Source organism: Apodemus sylvaticus, chromosome 2 (assembly GCF_947179515.1).
Source record: "Apodemus sylvaticus chromosome 2, mApoSyl1.1, whole genome shotgun sequence".
Taxonomy (NCBI): domain Eukaryota; kingdom Metazoa; phylum Chordata; class Mammalia; order Rodentia; family Muridae; genus Apodemus; species Apodemus sylvaticus.
The window spans coordinates 100168856-100190736 of record NC_067473.1 but is presented as its reverse complement, the minus strand read 5'-3'; the positions used below and the strand labels follow the sequence as shown (position 1 = coordinate 100190736).

At 41.8% G+C, this 21881-nt stretch overlaps 1 long non-coding RNA gene and 1 gene segment (V, D, J or C); one reads left to right on the top strand and one right to left on the bottom strand.

Annotated features, from left to right (window-relative positions):
* The window catches only part of LOC127677183 (uncharacterized), a 110315-nt gene extending 94348 nt beyond the window's left edge, over positions 1-15967 (top strand). Inside the window, exon 3 of the long non-coding RNA XR_007976506.1 lies at positions 15869-15967. This is a non-coding gene — a long non-coding RNA (uncharacterized LOC127677183). The remainder of the gene's footprint in view (positions 1-15868) is intronic.
* LOC127677136 (Ig kappa chain V-III region MOPC 321-like) overlaps positions 1-21881 on the bottom strand; it is a 198845-nt gene that overhangs the window by 154494 nt on the left and 22470 nt on the right. Inside the window, 1 exon segment of the V gene segment in view lies at positions 15869-16050. Within this exon segment, the coding sequence occupies positions 15869-16050 (182 nt within the window).

Here is a 21881-nt window from a genome sequence, read left to right as displayed (position 1 = left end):
GTTGAGGTCTGTCTTGTGACCCATTATATGGTCGATTTTGGAGAAGGTACCATGAGGTGCTGAAAAAAAGGTATATTCTTTTGTTTTAGGATAGAATGTTCTATATATATCAGTTAAATCTAATTGGTCCAAAGCTTCAATTAGTTTCATTGTGTCCTTGTTTAGTTTCTGTTTTCCTGATCGGTCCATTGAGGAAAGTGCAGTGTTGAAGTCACCCACAATTATTGTGTTAGGTGCAATGTGTGCTTTGAGTTTTAATAAAGTTTCTTTTATGAAAGAGGGTGCCCTTGCATTTGGAGCATAGATGTTCAGGATTGAGAGTTCTTCTTGTTGTATTTTTCCTTTGACCAGCAAGAAGTGTCCCTCAGAGTCTCTTTTGATGACTTTGGGTTGAAAGTCAATTTTATCTGATATTAAAATGGCTACTCCAGCTTGTTTCCTGAGACCATTTGCTTGTAAAATTGTCTTCCAGCCTTTTACTCTAAGGTAGTGTTTGTCTTTGACCCTGAGGTGTGTTTCCTGTAAGCAGCAAAATGTAGGGTCCTGTTTACGTATCCAGTCAGTTAGTCTGTGTCTTTTTATTGGGGCATTGAGTCCATTGATGTTAAGAGATATTAAGGAATAGTGATTGTTACTTCCTATCATTTTTGACGTTATTTTTTAAATTTGATTGCTTAACTTATTTGGGTTTGATGAAAGGTTACTATCTTGCTTTTTTCAGGGTGGAGTTTCCCTCCTTGTATTGGTGTTGTCCTCCTATTATCCTTTTTAGGGCTGGGTTTGTGGATAGATATTGGGTGAACTTGGTTTTGTCGTGAAATATCTTAGTTTCTCCATCTATGGTGATTGAGAGTTTTGCTGGATATAGTAGTTTTGGTTGGCATTTGTGTTCTCTTAGAGTCTGCATGAGATCTGCCCAGGACCTTCTAGCCTTCATAGTCTCAGGTGAAAAGTCTGCTGTGATTCTGATAGGTCTTCCTTTATATGTTACTTGGCCTTTTTCTCTTACTGCCTTTAGTATTCTTTCTTTGTTTAGAACATTTGGTGTTTTGATTATTATGTGACGGGAAGTATTTCTGTTCTGGTCCAGTCTGTTTGGAGTTCTGTAGGCTTCTTGTATATTCATGGGCATCTCTCTCTTTAGGTTAGGGAAGTTTTCTTCCATAATTTTATTGAAGATATTTGCTGGCCCTTTAAGTTGTAAATCTTCACTCTCATCTATGCCTATAATCCTTAGGTTTGGTCTTCTCATTGTGTCCTGGATTTCCTGGATATTTTGGGTTACAAGCTTTTTGCACTTTGCATTTTCTTTAACTGTTGAGTCCATGGTTTCTATGGAATCTTCAGCATCTGAGATTCTTTCTTCTATCTCTTGTATTCTGTTGTTGATATTTGCATCTCTGTCCCCTGATTTCTTCCCAAGGCTTTCTATCTCCAAAGTTGTCTCCCTTTGAGTTTTCTTAGTTGTTTCTACTTCTGATTTTAGATCCTGGATGGTTTTGCTTAGCTCCTTCCCTTGCATGTTTGTGTTTTCCTGTAATTCTTTAAGAGATTTTTGTGTTTCCTCTTTCATGAGCTCAGCCTGTTGACCAAAGTTCTCCTGTATTTCTTTAAGAGATTTTTGTGTTTCGTCTTTCATGACCTCAGCCTGTTGAGCAAAGTTCTCCTGTATTTCTTTAAGTGTTTTTTGCATTTCCTCCTTGTTGGCTTTTGTATTCTCCTGGATTTCTTTCAATGATTTTTGTGTTTCCCTTGCAAGGGCTTCTAACTTTTGATCCATTTTCTCCTCAATGTCCTTCATGTGTTCCTGTACCAGCATCATGACCAGTGATTTTAAATCCAAATCTTGTTTTACTGGTGTGATGGGGTATCCAGGACTTGCTGGTAGAGGAGAATTTGGTTCAGATGTTGCCATATTGCCTTGATTTCTGTTAGTGACGTTTCTGCGTTTGCCTTTTGCCATCTAGCTCTCACTGGTGTTACTTGGTCTTGTCAGTGCTGGACTCACCAGTGCAAGCTGCCCCTTCCCCGTTGGCCTCTGGTGCACAGCTTACACTCTGCACTGCCTATAGACAGGGTGCTGTTGTCCAGGCTGTTCAGATCCCGAAGCAGGCACCTGAAGGCTCCCGCTGGGGCCCGCAGGATTTATTGGAGCACACCGACTTCTCCCAGCTGGCCGCCCGGAAGCCCCCACTAGCCTCTTGAGGGACCTGGAGATGTGGCGGCCACCCAGGCTGATCTGAAGCGGAGAGAGTTGAGCTGGGGGCTTCTGCCTGAGGCCTTGCCCCAGATTGTGTCTGTGGACCAGGTGGAACCCGTGTGCACCCCCAGGGAGCTCCGAAGGTGAATGTTGCTGTGACCTCCCCTGTGCTCCGCTCACTCCGCTGGGCAGCCGATTTCCCCAACCGGGCTGGCGCACACTAGGTTAGCCTTGTCGCCTGGGCCCTGAGTCCAGGCAAACGCCTGGGAGGCCAAGGTCCGAGCAAAGTTCCCCTAGGGCTATGTCTGTTATTTGGGTCCGCCAGGTGACCCGGATGGCGGGCGTGCGCGTCCGCGCTCCGCGAAAGCACCGGGAGAGTCTGTTGTGCTAATAACCTCCTGGGCTGGTCGACACACAGATGGCCCACCAAGCCGCCCAGTTCTTGGGGTCAGTCCTGTGCCTTTTGGGGCCTAGACCCCCGTTTTGTTAGCCTCAGGCTACGCTTGTTAGCAGTCTCTGCCCTCCCGAGCACTCTGGCTCCTGTAGGCAAAATGGCGGCGCGTGCACAGGCCGGGGCAAAAAAAAAACTCCTGGCTGGGTTGGCGCCCCGATGGCCACTCGAACAGCCCAGGGCCTGGGTGCAGGCCAACGCCCGTCTGGCTCAGACCCCTGCGGTGTTGGGCCTAGGATTATGTTTGTGTACCTCAGTCTGACCGATCTCTGGAGCCCGGGATCAAGATGGCGGTGAGTCTCTCCTGACTGGCGGGCAGCCGAGTTCTGAAGTGGCTTCCGTGCAGCGAAAGGCTCCGCAGAACCGCAGTTGCTTGCCGCCCGGCTGGTCAGCGAAGGTCAGTGGTCGTGGGCGCAGGGCCTAACTGGACCCTGTGTCGCCTTGGTTCCACTGCTTATGGCCCTTCAGCTGGAGCAGCCACTGCTACCGCCGCCGCCGCCGCCGCCGCCGCCGCCGCCGCCGCCGCCCGACAAACATGTTAAAATTAACTATTTCATGGAAAATTTTACATAAAAATGGTAGATATAAAGCTAAATTAATTGAAATTGGAATTAGAAACATTTGTGGTAAAATCAAAGATTTACGTTGAAAACATTTCTGATAAAATAGAGGAAGCATATAGAAAGACATTAAAATTGAAGAGTATCATGAAAAATAATGCAGATAAAATGGTAGACACAAAAGAAATTACTAATTAAAAGGAGAATTACAAACATTTTCTTATAAAATTGAAGATTTACATGAGAAATATTTCATTAGTCTATGTCTTTTTATTGGGGAGTTGAGTCCATTGTTGTTAAGAGATATTAGGGAATAGTAATTGTTGCTTCCTGTTATTTTTGATGTTATTTTTATGTTTGTGTGGGTATCTTCTCTTGGGTTTGCTGGAAGAAGATTACTTTCTTGCTTTTTCTAGTGTGTAGTTTACCTTCTTCTGGTGGCATTTTCCATCAATTATCCTTTGTAGGGCTCAATTTGAGATTTACACAGATATTGTGTAAATTTGGTTTTATCATGGAATATCTTGGTTTCTCCATCTATGATGATTGAGAGTTTTGCTGGGTATAGTAACCTGGGCTGGCATTTGTGTTCTCTTAGGGTCTGTATGAGGTCTGCCCAGGATCTTCTAGCTTTCATCATCTCTGGTGAGAAGTCTGGTGTGATTCTGATAGGTCTGCCTTTATAAGTTACTTGACCATTTTTTGATACTGCTTTTAATATTCTTTCTTTGTTTAGTGCATTTGGTGTTTTGATTATTATGTGCTGGAAGGACTTTCTGTTCTGGTCCAGTCTGTTTGGAGTTCTGAAGGCTTCTTGTATGTTTATGGGCATCTCCTTCTCTAGGATAGGGAAGTTTTCTTCTACAATTTTGTTGAAGATACTTACTGGGCCTTTAAGATATAAATCCTTGCTCTCTTCTATACCTATAATCCTCAGGTTTGGTCTTCTCATTGTGTCCTGGAGTTCCTGGATGTTTTGAGTTACCAGCTTTATGCATTTGCATTGTCTTTGACTGTTGAGTCAATGTTTTCTATGGTATCTTCAGCACCTGAGTTTCTTTTTTATCTTTCTTGTATTCTGTTGTTGATGCTTGCATCTATGACTCCTGAATTCTTTCCAAGGTTTTTTATCTCCAGAGATGTCTCACTTTGTGATTTCTTTATTGTTTCTACTTCCACTTTTAGATCCTGGAAGGTTTTGTTCAGTTCTTCACTTGATTGTTTGTGTTTTCCTGTAATTCGTTAAGGGATTTTTGTGCTTCTTCTTTAAGGGCTTCTGCCTGTTGACCCATGATCTCCTGTATTTCTTTAAAGGACTTTTGTGTTTCCTCTTTAAGGGCTTTTACCTGTTGATGGATGTTCTCCTGTATTTCTTTAAGGGAGTTATTTAAGTCTTTCTTGAAACCCTCTGTCAGCATCATGAGATACTATTTTAAATCCAACTCTTGCTTTTCTGGTGTGTTGGGGGTATCCAGGACTTGCTGTGGTGGGAAAACTGAGTTCTGATGCTGCCATGTGGCCTTGGTATCTGTTGGTAGGGTTCTTGTGCTTGCCTTTTGCCATCTGGTGATAGTTGATATTGTCTCTGGCTGGAGTTTGTTCCTCCTGTGGGCCTGTAAGCCTGTGTTCTTACTTTTCTGAGTTCAAAAGTAAAAGCACTGCTGAGTGATCTCTCTCTCCTGGTGGGCTATGCACAGAAGACTGTGGAGTTTCCTGGATCCCTGGTGCAAATGGGGGCAGGCAGGAAGACTTCCAACCCAGCTGTTCCACTGATCTTAGGCCCTGTGTGCTCCTAGCTTGGCCCCCTCTATAGAGAAGGTGGAGATCTCATCTATGCGCTCAAATGTGATAGCTCTGCTGGGAGATCTCTCTCTCCTTGTGTGCTGTGCACAGAAGTCTGTGGACTCTCCTGGCTCCCTGGTGCAAAATGAAGTTGGTATATTTGTACATGCTCATGTTTGAGGGAAACTTCTCTTGCCCATGGTGTGTGGGTGGAGATCAGAAGACAAGTTTGGGTGTAGATCTGAGAGAAGGTCTGTTGTTCACCCCCTAGTCATGAAATGCTTTTTAGGCCAGGCTCTTGTGGGATTCTCTTGTTTCTGTCTCTCCTCTTGCCACAGCATCACTCCAAACACAGTCTATGCTGCTGCTGCATCTGGCTTTTTTTGGGTACCTGGGATGTGGGCCAGGTCCTCATACCTTTGTGACAATTACTTTGCTCACAGAGATACCCTGTCAGCCCATTGTTTTCAAGGAAACCAGTAAGAGAAAGTTCGTTTTATTGATCAGAATTAATACTGCAGGATATGCAGGAGTTCAAAAATAAAGAAAAGAAGCATGTAGTGAAGATGTGCCCAGATACATTTTTTCATGGATATTTTATTTATTTACATTTCAAATGTTATCCCATTTTCCAATTCCAAGCAACACTAAGAAACCCTCTATCCCATCCCCCCACCTCCTGGTTCTATGAGGTTGTGCTCCTACCTACCCACCCATTTCTGCCTCCCTTCCTTTGCATTCCCCTACACTGAGGCATCGAACTTTCACGGGACCAAAGGTTTCTTCTCCCATTGATGCCTGATAATGCCATCCTCTGCTACATATAGGGTTGGAGCCATGGATCCATCCATGTGTACTCCTTGCTTGGTGATTTAGACCATGGGATATCTGGTTGGTTGATATTGTTGTTCATCCTATGGGGTTGCAAAGCCCTTCTGCTCCTTCAATCCTTTTTCTAATTCCTCCATTGCAGACCCCGTGTTAAGTCCAATGATTGGCTGTGAGCATCTGCCTCTATAGTTGTCAGGCTCTGGCAGAGCCTCTCAGGAGACAGCTATAACTGGCTCCTGTCAGCAAGCATGTCTTTACATCTGAAATAGTGTCTGAGTTTTGTGTCTATATATGGGATGGATCCCCACGTGGGGCAGTCTCTTATGGCCTTTACTTCAGTTTCTGCTCCCCAGTTTGTCCTTGTACATTTCCTTTTGGTTGGAGCCCTTCTGGGTCAAGAATTTGAAGATGAGTGGGTAGCCCCATCTCCCAACCAGGGACTTTGCCAAGCCTCTAGATATGGCTTCTACAGGTTCTCCCTTCCCTTTTTTGGGCATTTCAGCTAATCTTTTTATTTCTGCCCCCACCCCCCCCTTTTTTTTATGTTCATAGTAACTTTATTTGTAAGAGCCAGAAACTGGAAACAACCCAGATTCTCCCCAATGGAAGAATGAATACAAAAAATGTGGTTCATTTACATAGCAGAATACTATTCAGCTTTTCTTCTTCTTCTTCTTCTTCTTCTTCTTCTTCTTCTTCTTCTTCTTCTTCTTCTTCTTCTTCTTTAGATATTTTCTTTGTTTACATTTCAAATGTTATTACCTTTCCTGGTTTCCCCTGCAAAAACACCCTATCCCATCTCCCTCCCCCTATTCACCCACCCACCTACTCCCTCTTCCCTGACATGACATTCCCCTATATTGGGGCATCCAGCCTTCTCAGGACCAAGGGTCACTCCTCCTGATGACCAACAATGCCATCCTCTGCTTGAGTTTCCTTTGGTCCATCAGTTGTATCTTGGGTATTTCAAGCTTCTGGACCAGTATCCACTTATCAGTCAGTGCATACCAAGTGTGATTGGTATGTAATTGCGTTACCTCACTTTGTGATCAGGTTACCTCACTCAGGATGATATTTTCTAGTTTAGATATTGCCTAAGAATTTCATGAATTCATTGTTTTTTAATAGCTGAGTAGTATTCCATTGTGTAAATGTACCACTGTTTCTGTATCCATTCCTTAGTTGAGGGACATTTGGGTTGTTTCCACTTCTGGATATTATAAATAAGGCTGCTATGAACATAGTGGAGCATGTGTCCTTATTACATGTTGGAGCATCTTCTGGGTATATGCCCAGGAGTGGTAGAGCTGAATCCTCAGGTATTACTATGTCCAGTTTTCTGAGGCACAACCAGACTGATTTCCATAGTGGATGTGTCAGCTTTCAAATTTCTTATGGGGGGATTTCCACTTTCCTGGTTTATTAGAGGGCTTCCAAGTATATAATTTTAAGATAATTTTTATCTTGGAACATTGCATGAGAGCGTCTCTGTCAAGAGTTTGAAAATAGTATAAACAATAATGTTATAGAGTTCCTGACCCCAGGGAAAAGACTATAGACTCAATCCAGTTATAAGTAAAAGATTTATTGATTACTGTTATTGGGATAACAGTCTCTGAGCCAAAATTGAGATTGCTGTGTGAAGGAGGATAAGGGAAGGATTTTTAAAAATGAAAAATCACAAGAAGACCTTGAGTATCTGCACAAGCAAGCCAGGAGTTGTTTTGCTCTGCCAAGATAAGGCAATCTCACAACAGTCCTCGACTGTATGCATGAAGAAGTTAGAGAAATCAAAAAGAAGTTAGTTGCATCTTAACAAGTAGATGGTCATGGCTGTGCATTTCTGGGTAAGAGTCACTAATTCAGGGTTACAGGAACTTATCTTTCAGGGATTGGCGTCAGAGAAAATCAGCTAGTGGGTATCAAGATAGATACCTAGCATAACATGGGGTTTCTTTAGCCATCATAATAATTTCATGGAGAATATAAAAGCATCTGTGGTGGTTTAGATAATACCCCATCAAACATTTGAGAACCTTGTTATGCAGTTGGTAGACTGTTAGGAAGGACTAGGAGGTACTGGAGGAAGTGTGGCCTTGTTGGAAGAGATGTGTCACTTAGAGTGGGCTTTGAAGTTTCAAAAACCCACTGCCAGGCCCATTGTCTCTCTCTTGGTCTGTTATCTATGGATCAGGATGTACGCCTTTAGCAACTCTTCCAGCAGCATTCCTGCCTGCCTTTCACCATGATCTGGCCATGATGGCCATAGCCTATCCTTCTGAAACTGTGAGCAACCCTCTATTAAATTCTTTCTTCTAAATAATGTCTTGGACATGATATTTCATCACATCAACAGTAACCCTAACTAAAACCACATTATTAATAAAACATTTATTGTATACATAGTGATAATGAATAGAGTTAATTAGCTATTCAGGGTGGTATGATCTTGGGAGCAGACAGGTCAGCCAATGACAGTAAATAATGACCTCTTAGAAGCCAGTCTTGGCAAATTTATACAGATAAGGGCATAATGTAGGCTTGTGTGTTCTTAAACACCTTGATGTCATTTTAGAGCTGAATGGACTCATCTGCATGCCACTTACATGCTAATGTCCTTATTGGCACCTAGAAACCTGAGGATGAGTGGGTGTCAGTAGCATTTCCTGGCCAGTATTGCTTCCTAGATGTAGGAAGCTTGGAGGTCATTAAGGAAGCCATAATTCAGGCACTGGATTAGACTCTTGTACTGTGTGTGACATTAGGTCAACTCCTTAACTTCCCCAAGCCTTAATATCCTGCCAAGAAACTTGCCTTGGTTGCAATGCTTAAAGGGGTACCTCCAAATTAATAATTCAGATGGGTTATATTTAATATAACATTAGAAGATCAATGCCAGCATTTTATTTTGTGAATAAGGAAATGTTGGTAAGGAATTTTATGATATGCAATATAGTATTTGAAAGGTTAGGCCAATTCTCTGTATGTTCATGTCATGCTCCTGCCACTAGCTGTAGTTATTGTATAGGCTGAGAGAAGCATCACAAACTCACAATTAAAAAGTCCATGACCGAGCAGCAGCAGCAGCGGCTGGTCCAGAAGAAGGGCCATCAGCAGTAGAACCAAGCGGACAGGGTCCAGGCAGACCCTGCGCCCACGACCACTGGCCATCGCTGGCTAGCCAGCCTGCGAGCAGCGGAGGATTTACGGCGCCTTTCACCACACAGAAGCCACATCAGAACTCTGCCTCCCGCCAGTTAGTTACGAGGCCTCCATATTGGTTCTCGGTCGCCAGAGAAATCAGACTGAGGTACGCAAATATAACCCGAGACCAACATAGCGGGGGTCTAAGCCAGACGGGCGTTGGCCTGCACCCAGACCCTGGCTGATCGGGGAGGGGGAGGGAGCCACCGGGGTGCAAACCCGGCCAGGAGGTCCCCCTCCCCCCCCCCCCCCCCCCCGCCAGCGCACGTGCGCGCGCCACCGCCATTTTGCCTAAGGGAAGCCAGAGAGACCTAGCAGGCAAAACCAAACCAGCTAACAGGCATAGCCCGAGGCGGACATAGCAGGGGTCTCAGACGGTCAGGCCCTGGACTGCCCCCAGGTCCTGGGCTGCTCGGTGGGCCATCTGTGTGCCGACCCAGCCAGGAGGTTGTTTGCCCGGGCCGGCGTACACTGCCGCCATTTTGCCTACGGGAAGCCAGAGAGACCTAGCAGGCAAAACCAAACCAGCTACCAGGCATAGCCCGAGGCAGACATAGCAGGGGTTTCAGAAGGTCAGGCCCTGGACTGCCCCCAGGCCCTGGGCTGCTCGGTGGGCCATCTGTGTGCTGACCAGGCCAGGAGGTTGTTAGCCCAGCAGACTCTCCCAGCACTCTCAGGGAGCGTGCACACGCCACCACACTAGCCACCTGACAGACCCAATTAACACTCACAGCTGAGGGGAATTTTGCTCCGACATTGGCCTGCCAGGTTTTTGCCTAGACTCAGGGCCTGAGCAGCTAGGCTAGCCTTGTGTGCACCCACCCAGTTGGGAGTTCCTGGGCCCAGCAGAGAGATCAGCAAGCAGAAAAGGTCCCTGCAGCATACAGCCTCAGCACTCCCTGAAGGAGCAAACGGGCACCTTCTGGCTCACAGACACAATCTGGGGCAAAGAACACTAGGGCTGCAAGGGCACCCAAGAGGAGGAAAGCACATTAGCAATCTGCAACAGGGGAAATCCTGCCCTCCAGTGTTGCAGAATTAGCCCTAGAGCCTCTCAGGAGGCTGAAACACCAGCCAGAGACAAGACCAATTAGCTCCAGAGAACAAGATGGCAAAGGGCAAACGCAGGAACGCTACTAACAGAAATCTAGGCAATATGGCAGCATCTGAACCAAACTCTCCAACATCAGCAAGTCCTGGTTATGCCAACACACCAGAGAAACAAGATTTGGATTTAAAATCACTGTTCATGATGCTGCTAGAAGAACACAAAAAGGACATGAATGAATCTCTTAAAGAAATACAGGGCAACATGAATAAACTAGAAACCCGTATAATGGAAACACAAAAAACACTTAAAGAAATGCAGCAGAATAAGGCCCAAGAAATAGAAGCCAATAAAGAAGAAAGGCAAAAAAAAAAAAAAAACTTAAAGAAATGCAGGAGAACTTGAGTCAACAGGCAGAAGTCATGAAAGAGGAAACACAAAAATCTCTTAAAGAATTTCAGGAAAACACAGACAAACAAATGATGGAACTGGGCAAAACCATCCTGGACCTAAAAACAGAAGTAGAAACAACTAAGAAATCACAAAGGGAGACAACTTTGGAGATAGAAAACCTTGAGAAGAAATCAGGGGCCATAGATGCAAATATAAACAACAGAATACAAGAGATGGAAGAAAGAATATCAGATGCCAAAGATACCATAGAAAGCATTGACTCAACTGTCAAAGAAAATGCAAAATGCAAAAAGCTTGTATCCCAGAACATCCAGGAAATCCAGGATACAATGAGAAGACCAAACCTAAGGATTATAGGTATAGATGAGAGTGAAGATTTACAACAGAAAGGCCCAGCAAATATCTTCAACAAAATTATGGAAGAAAACTTTCCTAACTTAAAGAGAGAGATGCCTATGAATATACAAGAAGCCTACAGAACTCCAAACAGACTGGACCTGAGCAGAAATACCTCCCATCACATAATAATCAAAACCCCAAATGCACTAAACAAACAAAGAATATTAAAGGCAGTAAGAGAGAAAGGCCAAGTAACATATAAAGGAAGACCTATCAGAATCACACCAGACTTCTCACCAGAGACCATGAAAGCTAGAAGATCCTGGGCAGATCTCATGCAGACTCTAAGAGAACACAAATGTCAGCCAAGATTACTATACCCAGCAAAACTCTCATTCACCATAGATAGAGAAACCAAGATATTCCATGACAAAACCAAATTTACACAATATCTTTCCACAAACCCAGCTCTGCAAAGAATAATAGGAGGAAAACTCCAATACAAGGAAGGAAACTACACCCTGGAAAAAGCAAGATAGTTACCTTCCTTCATCAAACCCAAAAGAAGATAACCACTCAAATATAAAAAGAACATCAAAAATGACAGTAAGTAATAATCACTATTCCCTAATATCTCTTAACATCAATGGTCTCAATTCCCCAATAAAAAGACATAGACTAACAGACTGGATAAGGAAACAGGACCCTACAATTTGCTGTATACAGGAGACACACCTCAGTGTCAAAGATAAAAACTACCTTAGAGTAAAAGGCTGGAAGACAATCTTACAAGCCAATGGTCACAGGAAACGAGCAGGAGTAGCCATTCTAATATCAGATAAAATTGACTTTCAACCTAAAGTCATCAAAAGAGACACAGAAGGACACTTCTTGCTGGTCAAAGGAAAAATCCACCAAGAAGAACTTTCAATTCTGAACATCTATGCTCCAAATGCAAAGGCACCCTCATTCGTAAAAGAAACTTTACTAAAGCTCAAAGCACACATTGCATCTAACACAATAATTGTGGGGGACTTCAACACTGCACTTTCCTTAATGGACCGCTCGGGAAAACAGAAACTAAACAGGGACACAGTAAAACTAATTGAAGCTTTGGACCAATTGGATTTGACTGATATTTATAGAACATTTCACCCTAAAGCAAAAGAATATACCTTTTTCTCAGCACCTCATGGTACCTTCTCCAAAATCGACCATATAATTGGACACAACGCAGACCTCAACAAATATAAGATGATCGAACTAATCCCATGCCTCCTATCAGATCACTATGGTATAAGAGTGATTTTCAATAGCAACAAAAACAACAGAAAGCCCACATACACATGGAGGCTGAATAATACTCTACTCAATGACACCTTGACCAAAGAAGAAATAAAGAAAGAAATCAGAGACTTTTTAGAATTTAATGAAAATCAAGGCACAACATACCCAAATCTTTGGGACACAATGAAAGCAGTGCTAAGATGTAAACTCATAGCCCTCAGTGCCTCCAAAAAGAAAATGGAGAGAGCATACACTAGCAGCTTAACGACACACCTGAAAGTCCTGGAACAAAAAGAAGACAATTCATCAAACTCAGGGCTGAAATCAATCAATTGGAAACAAAGCGAACCGTACAAAGAATTAACGAATCCAGGAGCTGGTTCTTTGAGAAAATCAACAAGATAGATAAACCCTTAGCCAGACTGACCAAAGGGCACAGAGAAAGTATCCAAATTAACAAACTTAGAAATGAAAAGGGAGATATAACAACGGAAACTGAGGAAATCCAAAAAATCATCAGATCCTACTACAAGAGCCTGTACTCAACACAACTGGAGAATCTGGAGGAAATGGACAATTTCCTTGACAGATACCAAATACCAAAAGTAAATCAGGACCAAATAGATCATCTAAACAGTCCCATAACGCCTAAAGAAATAGAAGGAGTCATAGAATGTCTTCCAACCAAAAAAAGCACAGGACCAGATGGTTTCAGTGCAGAATTCTATCAGACCTTCAAAGAAGACTTAACACCAATACTCTTCAAACTATTCCACAAAATAGAAACAGAAGGAACACTACCCAATTCCTTCTATGAAGCCACAATTACGCTGATACCAAAACCACACAAAGATCCAACAAAGAAAGAGAACTTCCGAACAATTTCCCTTATGAACATCGATGCAAAAATACTCAATAAAATTCTTGCCAACCGAATCCAAGAACACATCAAAACGATCATCCACCATGATCAAGTAGGCTTTAACCCGGGAATGCAGGGTTGGTTTAATATACGGAAATCCATCAATGCAATCCACTACATAAACAAACTCAAAGAAAAATCCACATGGTCATTTCATTGGATGCTGAAAAAATTTGACAAAATTCAGCATCCTTTCATGCTTAAACTCTTGAAAGAACAGGAATTCAAGGCCCATATCTAAACACAGTAAAAGCAATATACAGCAAACCGGTAGCCAGCATCAAACTAAATGGAGAGAAACTTGAAGCAATCCCACTAAAATCAGGGACTAGACAAGGCTGCCCCCTCTCTCCATATCTTTTCAATATAGTTCTTGAATTCATAGTTAGAGTAATTAGACAACATAAGGAAGTCAAAAGGATACAAATTGGAAAGGAAGAAGTCAAACTATCACTATTTTCAGATGATATGATAGTATACTTAAGTGACCCTAAAAACTCTACTAGAGAGTTCCTACAGCTGATAAACAACTTCAGCAAAGTGTCTGGCTACAAAATCAACTCAAGCAAATAAGTAGCCTTTATACATTCAAAGGATAAGCAGACTGAGAAAGAAATTAGGGAAATGACTACCTTCACAATAGCTACAAACAGCAAAAAGTATCCTGGGGTGACTCTAACCAAACAAGTGAAAGACCTATATAATAAGAACTTCAGATCTCTGAAGAAGGAAATCAAAGAAGATCTCAGAAAATGGAAAAATCTTCCATGCTCGTGGATTGGCAGGATTAATATAGTTAAAATGGCCATCTTACCAAAGGCAATCTACAGTTTCAATGCTATCTCCATAAAAATCCCAACCCAGTTCTTCATAGAGCTAGAAAGAGCAATTCTCAAAATCATCTGGAATAACAAAAAACATAGGATAGCTAACACTATTCTCAACAGTAAAAGAACTTCAGGGGGATTCAGTATCCCAGATTTAAACTTTACTACAGAGCAATAGTGATGAAAACTGCATGGTATTGGTACAAAGTCAGGCAAGTGGATCAATGGAATAGGATTGAAGACACAGAAATGAACCAACACACCTATGGTCACTTGATCTTCGACAAATGAGCTGAAAGCATCCTGTGGAAAAAAGATAGTCTTTTCAACAATGGTGCTGGTTCAATTGGAGGTCAGCATGCAGAACAATGCGAATTGATCCATTCTTATAGCCTTGTACTAAGCTCATCTCCAAATGGATCAAAGACCTCCACATAAAACCTGACACACTGAAACTAATAGAAAAGAAACTGGGGAAGACCCTTGAGGACATGGGCACAGGGGAAAAGTTCCTGAATAGAACACCAATAGCTTATGCTCTAAGATCAAGAATTGACAAATGGGACCTCATAAAACTACAAAGTTTCTGTAAGGCAAAGGACACTGTCAAAAGGACAAAATGTCAACCAACAGATTGGGAAAGGATCTTCACCGACCCTAAATCCGACAGAGGGCTAACAACTAATATGTACAAAGAACTCAAGAAGCTAGAACCCAGAGAACCAAATAACCCCATTAAAAAGTGGGGTACGGAGCTAAGCAAAGAATTTTTACATGAAGAACTTCAGAGGGCCGAGAAACACCTTAAGAAATGTTCAACATCATTAATCATTAGGGAAATGAAAATCAAAGAAACCCTGAGATTTCACCTCACACCAGTCATAATGGCTAAGGCCAAAAACTCAGGAGATAGCAGGTGTTGGCGAGGATGTGGAGAAAGAGGAACACTCCTCCACTTCTGTTGGGATTGCAAGATGGTGCAGCCACTTTGGAAATCAGTCTGGCTGTTCCTCGGAAAACTGGACATGACACTTCCTGAGGACCCTGTTATACTACTCCTGGGCATATACCCAGAGGATTCTTCAGCATGCGATAAGGACACACGCTCCACTATGTTCATAGCAGCCCTATTTGTAGTAGCCAGAAGCTGGAAAGAACCCAGCTGTCCTCTAACGGAGGAATGGTTACAAAAATTGTGGTATATTTTTACAATGGAGTACTATTCAGCCATTAGAAACAATGAATTCATGAAATTCTTAGACAAATGGATGGAACTGGAGAACATCATACTAAGTGAGGTAACCCAGTCTCAAAAGACCAATCATGGTATGCACTCACTGATAAGTGGATATTAGTCTACAAACTTTGAATACTCAAGACATAATCCACATATTAAATGATGTCCAAAAAGAATGGAGGAGTGGCCCTTTGTTCTGGAAAGACTCAGTGCAAGAGTATAGGGGAATTCCAGAACAGGGAAGCAGGAAGGGGTAAATGGAGGAACAGGGGGAGGGAAGAGGGCTTATGGGACTTGTGGGGGAGTGGGGACCCAGAAAAGAGGAAATCATTTGAAATGTAAATAAAAATATATCAATAAAAATTAAATAAAAAAGAGCGTTTTTCAAAAAACCAATTTAAATGATAAACAATAACTAAGATAATAATATTTTTGTTGGGAAATAATTAAATTACAAAGCTTGAAGGATGGGACACACATTCATTTTTGTTTATAAAACATGTTTTATTATTTGAGATATTTTTCCAAAGAAGCCTAGAACTCTGTGTTGAGATGACAGAGAGTAAGAGAGAACTGAGAGACTGAGCCTCACTGAGCTGCAACCCCAGGAGGTTTTTGTTCAGCCTTGGAGCACTGTGGGAGGAAGCTCATTACCTTGCTGACAGTAATAGGTTACAGCATCATCAGCCTCCACAGGACTGATGGTGAGGGTGAAGTCTGTCCCAGACCCGCTGCCACTGAACCTGGCAGGGACCCCAGATGCTAGGTTGGATGCACCATAGATGAGGAGTTTGGGTGGCTGTCCTGGTTTCTGTTGGTACCAGTGCATAAAACTTATGCCATAACTATCTACACTCTGGCTGGCCTTGCAGGAGATGGTGGCCCTCTGCCCTAGAGACACAGCCAAAGAAGCTGGAGACTGGGTCAGCACAATGTCACCAGTGGAGCCTAGGATGATAAACACACAGATTATTGTTATATGTTTATAAACACCTTCCCAGCAGAGGACCTTTTCATTAAAATTTTCAAGAATACTGTGATCATCACTATGAGAAACCACGATATCACAGGGAATCAGGAAAGTTCAAACAAATTACAAATGCATTAATATAATGGTCAAGAGCCCAGAGGCATAGAGAGTCATGATGGACACAGAGGCTGCTCCCAACACTCCTCTGAATCCTCACCTGGAACCCAGAGCAGCAGCACCCATAGCAGGAGTGTGTCTGTCTCCATCTCTGAGAACTAGAAGAGAGGATGCTTCTTAGGCTCCTGGCAGCTGCCCTTAAAGGAGCCTGGGCTGTTGGATAATGACTCCATATGCAAATCAGCTCAGCAGAGTGTGTGCTGCTGCTCACAGGGCACCTGCTCCTGTTTCACCCACAGGGAGTTGGTGCCAGCAAGAAATTTACTAGAGCATCACATGTGTCTTAAAGGAGACTTCTAAATACACCTTTTTGAGACAGGATTTCTCTATTTATTCTTGGTTGTCCTGAAACTCAATCTGTAGACCACATCCTTCTGACTCTGCCTCCAGAGTGCTCGGATTGAAGGTGTGTACCACTCACACCCAGGTTTCTTTTTGCACTCTACTCTATTAAATAAGTGCCCTCTAGCCTTTTGAGGTGTTAGGTGGGGGTGTGAATTGTAGATGCAGTATGTAGAGAATGTAAGTTATTTCAAGAAAATTGTACATATCCAATGAAAGCATTATCTGAGAGTAAATAAAGAAATTATTCAATGAAAAAAAAGTAACCTAATTCTTGGCATATTACCTTATTGTTTTAGATCCATGTTTTAGATACATGTGTATGATATATTTTTTACATGTTTGTACATTTGTTTATGTTTGAAGTCAACCTCTCTTGCCATGATATATGGGTGGAGATCAGAAGACAAGTTTGAGTGTAGATCTGAGACAAGATCTGTTCTTCACCCCAACTCATGAAATGCTTTTTAGGCCAGGGAATTCTCTTGTGGAAATTCTCTTGTTTCTGTCTTTCATCTTGTCACAATATCACTCTAAATACGGCTGCACTCTAAATCCATGCTGCTGCATCTAGATTTTTTTGGGTACCAGGGATGTGAGCCAGGTCCTCACAACTACAGGGACAAGTAATTTGTCCATAGAGAGACCCTGCCAGTCCATTGTCTTCAAATAAAACTAGTAAGAGGAAGTTCTTTTTATTGAACAGAAATAATACTGCAGGACATGCAGTAGTTCAAAAATGAAGAAAAGAAGCCTGTAACAAAGATGTGCCCAGATACATCTTTTGTGTAGTTTTTAAAATTATCCAAGATTATTAATAGATATCTTATATTTAGATTATATCCAAGATTATTAATAAATATCTTATATTTAGTCATAGTGATAAATGCTAATCAACACAACTGTTGGTTCTTTCCCAGAGAAATTGTAAGATAGACAGATAGATGTATAAATCGTTATATAGGTAGAGAAGTATTTGTTCATATTCTCAGACTGCTGCCCCTTTCTAGGTTTAACTAGTCAGCAGGATGGATTTCCTAGTAAGATTTTAAGGTGGGGTGTGACAGTAGTATTTTAATTTAATAAGAAAATAAAGTTATAAGAAGACTTATGATAAGAAGGAACAGTAAGATGCATTGAAATGTGGAGAGTAGGAGTAGGAAGAAAGGGGGAAGAGGGAGGCAGGAAGGAAGAAGAGGAAGAGAAGAACCATGGAAGGGAGGAAGAGGAAAGAAGAAAGAATGAAAAAGAAAGAGAGAAAGGAATAAAGAGGGAAGATGAAGGAAAGACAGATAATTCTCTCCTACAGTTTTTTCAAAGTTCAACAGTTGTCCTTTAATGAACAATTTTGGCAAAAGGGTCTTTTTAAATTAAACAAGTATAGAACACAAAATGAAGAAAATCCCTCTTCTTTGTATTCGTTTATTGTAGTGGTGAGGGTGCTAGTGGCGGGTGGAGAGTAGGGTGAGGGCCTTGCACATGCTAGGTCAGTATAGTAAGGCTAAGCTGCTTCCATAGCCCTGTGGGTGCTTACCACAGCTGTGTTTCACGTAATATATATTTCAGAGTTTAGGAATCAACCAAGTGACTCATTTTGCCTTGAATAACTTATTAACTTACTCCTGGATATAGTCTCTTGATCTCTGATTCTGTATCTTATGGTATTTTTGACTTTTAAAAGTTTGTCTACGAAAAAGTTAAAAAACCCTTTTTAACTTTATTAAATTAATCCATCATTCCTTTATTATATGTAAATATACTGTAGCTGTCTTCGGACACCAGAAAAGGGCATCAGATCTCTTTAAGGATGGTTGTGAGCCACCATGTGGGCACTGGGATTTGAACTTTGGAAGAACAGTCAGTGCTCTTACCTGCTAAGCCGTCTCTCCAGCCCCCCCATCATTCCTTTAACAGTAGCTACGAATAAGTGCTCAATTTTGAAAAGCACTGACAATACCTGACTGTTCCAATACCTTCAGGATCTCCTCTATAATGAATATTAAGAATGACTATAAGAAAACTAACTGTCCTGGCCTTGGTGGGCTGAGTATATCTGAACTGTTCACAAATTCAACTGAGGATACAACGTGCTTTAAAGGAGAGTGACCCCCAAGCATGGAGGTACCAACTTTGATGTTCTCTCTTTCTTTAGTACCATGAAGAGACCAGTGACCATAGAAGTAGGGGGAGGGAGGAATGGATAGGGGATAACATTTGAAATGTCAATAAGGAATATATCCAATAAAAAAGGCAAATACGATAAAACCTTATGCACAGGTTCAGGAAGTGCTGCTGAGTGGTTGGGTCAGATCCAAGCTTATTGTGAGTAGCCACACAAAGCAGTTCTACTGACTTCTATTGTGATTCATTTCCAAGGGCACAGAACATAACTTGGGCACATCTTTGAGGGTTTGGTTTCCCAGAGCCTGCCAAGGCATCATTAAGCCAAATGCTGTCTGCAATTTTCCTGGTTAGTGCTTTCTACACACTCACCTGGTTAGTGTTCCACCCGCTGCTCCACTGGCTGTTCTCAAATTGCTCTGTCTAACTTTATGAAGAATTGAGTTGGAATTTTGATGGGGATTGCATTGAATCTGTATATTGCTTTAGGCAAGGTGGCCATTTTTACTATATTCATGAACATCTTCTGAGATCTTTGATTTCTTTCTTCAGAGGCCTGAAATTCTTGTCATACAGATCTTTCACTTGCTTGGTTAGACTCATAACAAGGTATGTAATATTATTTGTGACTATTGTGAAGGGTGTCATTTCCCTAATTTCTTTCTCAGCCTGTTTATCCTTTGAGTAGACGAAGGCTACTGATTTGTTTGAGTTAATTTTATATCCAGCCACTTTGCTGAAGTTGTTTATCAGGTTTAGGAGTTCTCTGATGGAATTTTTGGGGTAACCTAAGAATACTATAAATAGTATTCTGCAAATAGTGTTATTTTTATTTCTCCATTTCCAATTTGTATCCCTTTGACCTACATTTGTATTATAATTGCTCCAGCTAGAACTTCAAGTACTATATTGAACAGATAGGGAGAGAGTGATCAGCCTTGTCTAGACCCTGATTTTACTGGGATTGCTTTAAGTTTCTCTCCATATAGTTCAATGTTGGCTACTGGTTTGCTGTATATTGCTTTTACTGTGGGTATGGACCTTGAATTCCTGATCTTTCCAAGGCTTTTAACATGAAGGGCTGATGAATATTGTCAAATACCTTTTCAGCATCCAATGAGATGACTATGGTTTTTTTCTTTGAGTTTGTTTATGTAGTGGATTGTGTTGATAGATTTCCATATGTTGAATCATTTCTGCATCCCTGGGATGAAGGCTACTCGATTGTGGAGAATGAACGTTTGAATGTGTTCTTGGATTCAGTTGGCAAGAATTTTATTGAGTATTTATGAATCAATGTTCCTAAGGGAAATTGGTCTGAAGTTCTCTTTGTTGGGTCTCTGTTAGGTTTAGGTGTAAGTGTAATTGTGGCTTCATAGAACGAATTAGGTAGTCTTCATTCTGTTTCTATTTTTTGCCTTTTCTGTTTTCCTTATTTTATATTAGATATTTATTTACATTTCAAATGTCCCCTTTCCTGGTTCCCCCCTCCCCTGAAAATACCATAAGCCATCTCACCTTCCCCTATCAACCCTCACCAACTTCCATATCCTGGTATTCCTCTAGACTATGGCATCAAGTCTTTCCAGGACCAAGGGCCTCTCCTCCTTTTGGTATCTTAGCAAGACCATCCTCTGCTGCCTATGTGTCTGGAGCCATGGGTAACTCCATGTGTACTCTTTGGTTGATAGTTTTGTCCCCGGGAGCTCTGGGAATACTGGGTGTCTCATATTGTTGTTCCTCCTGTGGTGCTGCAAACAAAGGAGAGCCTCCCATGTGAAAGCTCTATCCAGCCCCGGTAAGCCAGCACTTGTGGGCAATCACAATAGTGTCTGGGTTTTCTAACTGCATATAGGATGGATCCCTGGGTGGGGTAGTCTCTGGATGGTCTTTCCCTCAGACTCGGCTCCCCCTTTTGTCTCTGTCTCTCCTTCTGTTGGTATTTCCCCCTTTCTACAAAGGACACAAGGATCCATATTTTGTTCTTCCTCCATCTTGGGCATCATTTTTGATTTTTGAAATGTGTCTTGGGTATTCCAAGCATCTGGGCTAATATCCACTTATCAGTGAGCGCATACCATGAGTGTTCCTTGGTGAGTGGGTTTCCTCACTCAGGATGATATTTTCCAGTTCCATACAATTTTTTTTAAGAATTCATGAATTCATTATTTTTATGGCTAAATAGTACTCCATTGTGTATATACACCACTTCTCCGTTGAGGGACATCTGGCTTCTTTCCAGCTTCTGGCTATTATAAATAAGGCTGCTATGAACATAGTTGAGCATGTGTCCTTATTACATATTAGAGCATCTTCTGGGAATATGCCCAGGAGTGGTATAGCTGGGTGCTCAGGTAGAGTACTCTGTCTAATTTTCTGAGGAACCACCAAACTGATTTCCAGATTGGTTGTAACAGCTTGCAATCCCACCAGCAATGGAGAAGTATTCTTCTGTCCCAACATCCTCTCTAGCATCTGCTGTCCCCTGAGTTTTTCATCTTAGCCATTCTGACTAAGTGTGAGGTAGAATCTCAGTGTTGTTTTGATCTGCATTTCCCTGATTACTAAGAATGCTGAACACTTTTTTTAGGTGCTTCAGAGCCATTTAAGTTTCCTCAGTTGAGTATTCCCTGTTTAGCTCTGTATCCCATTTTTAATAGGGTTATTTCACTCTCTGGGGTCTAACTTCTTGAGTTCTTTGTATACATTGGATATTAGCCTGGCAGAGAGGGGTTTTTCCCTTTTTTTCCTCTACAAGCCCGTGACCTGTAGTTGACAATTTGGAGTAGATTAAGATTTAATCCTGGCCCTTCTTAATTCCTTTGGAATATAAGCTTAATATTTTTCTTGCTGTTTTAAGAATGGACTGTCATGGACCCCTTAAAGGTTTTCTTAGGAAATTACCTCCTTTCCTTTAGAGTCTCTTTCCCCTTCAGAAAAGGCTAGTTATGTGGACCATAGGATACAAGAAGGTCATCAGCATAAGATTCATCTGTCAGCAAACTTCTTGTTTTCCTGAACTTATATTTGTCTAAGACAAACATTATCTTTTTGTGGCTTGTATCCATTACCAGGCTGAGATTTTGGAAAGCTACAGTATATTGGTCAGGTTCAACTGAAAATCTAAAGTCAGATTTAATTTGATTTAAGTTTTGCAAAGATAGGGGAT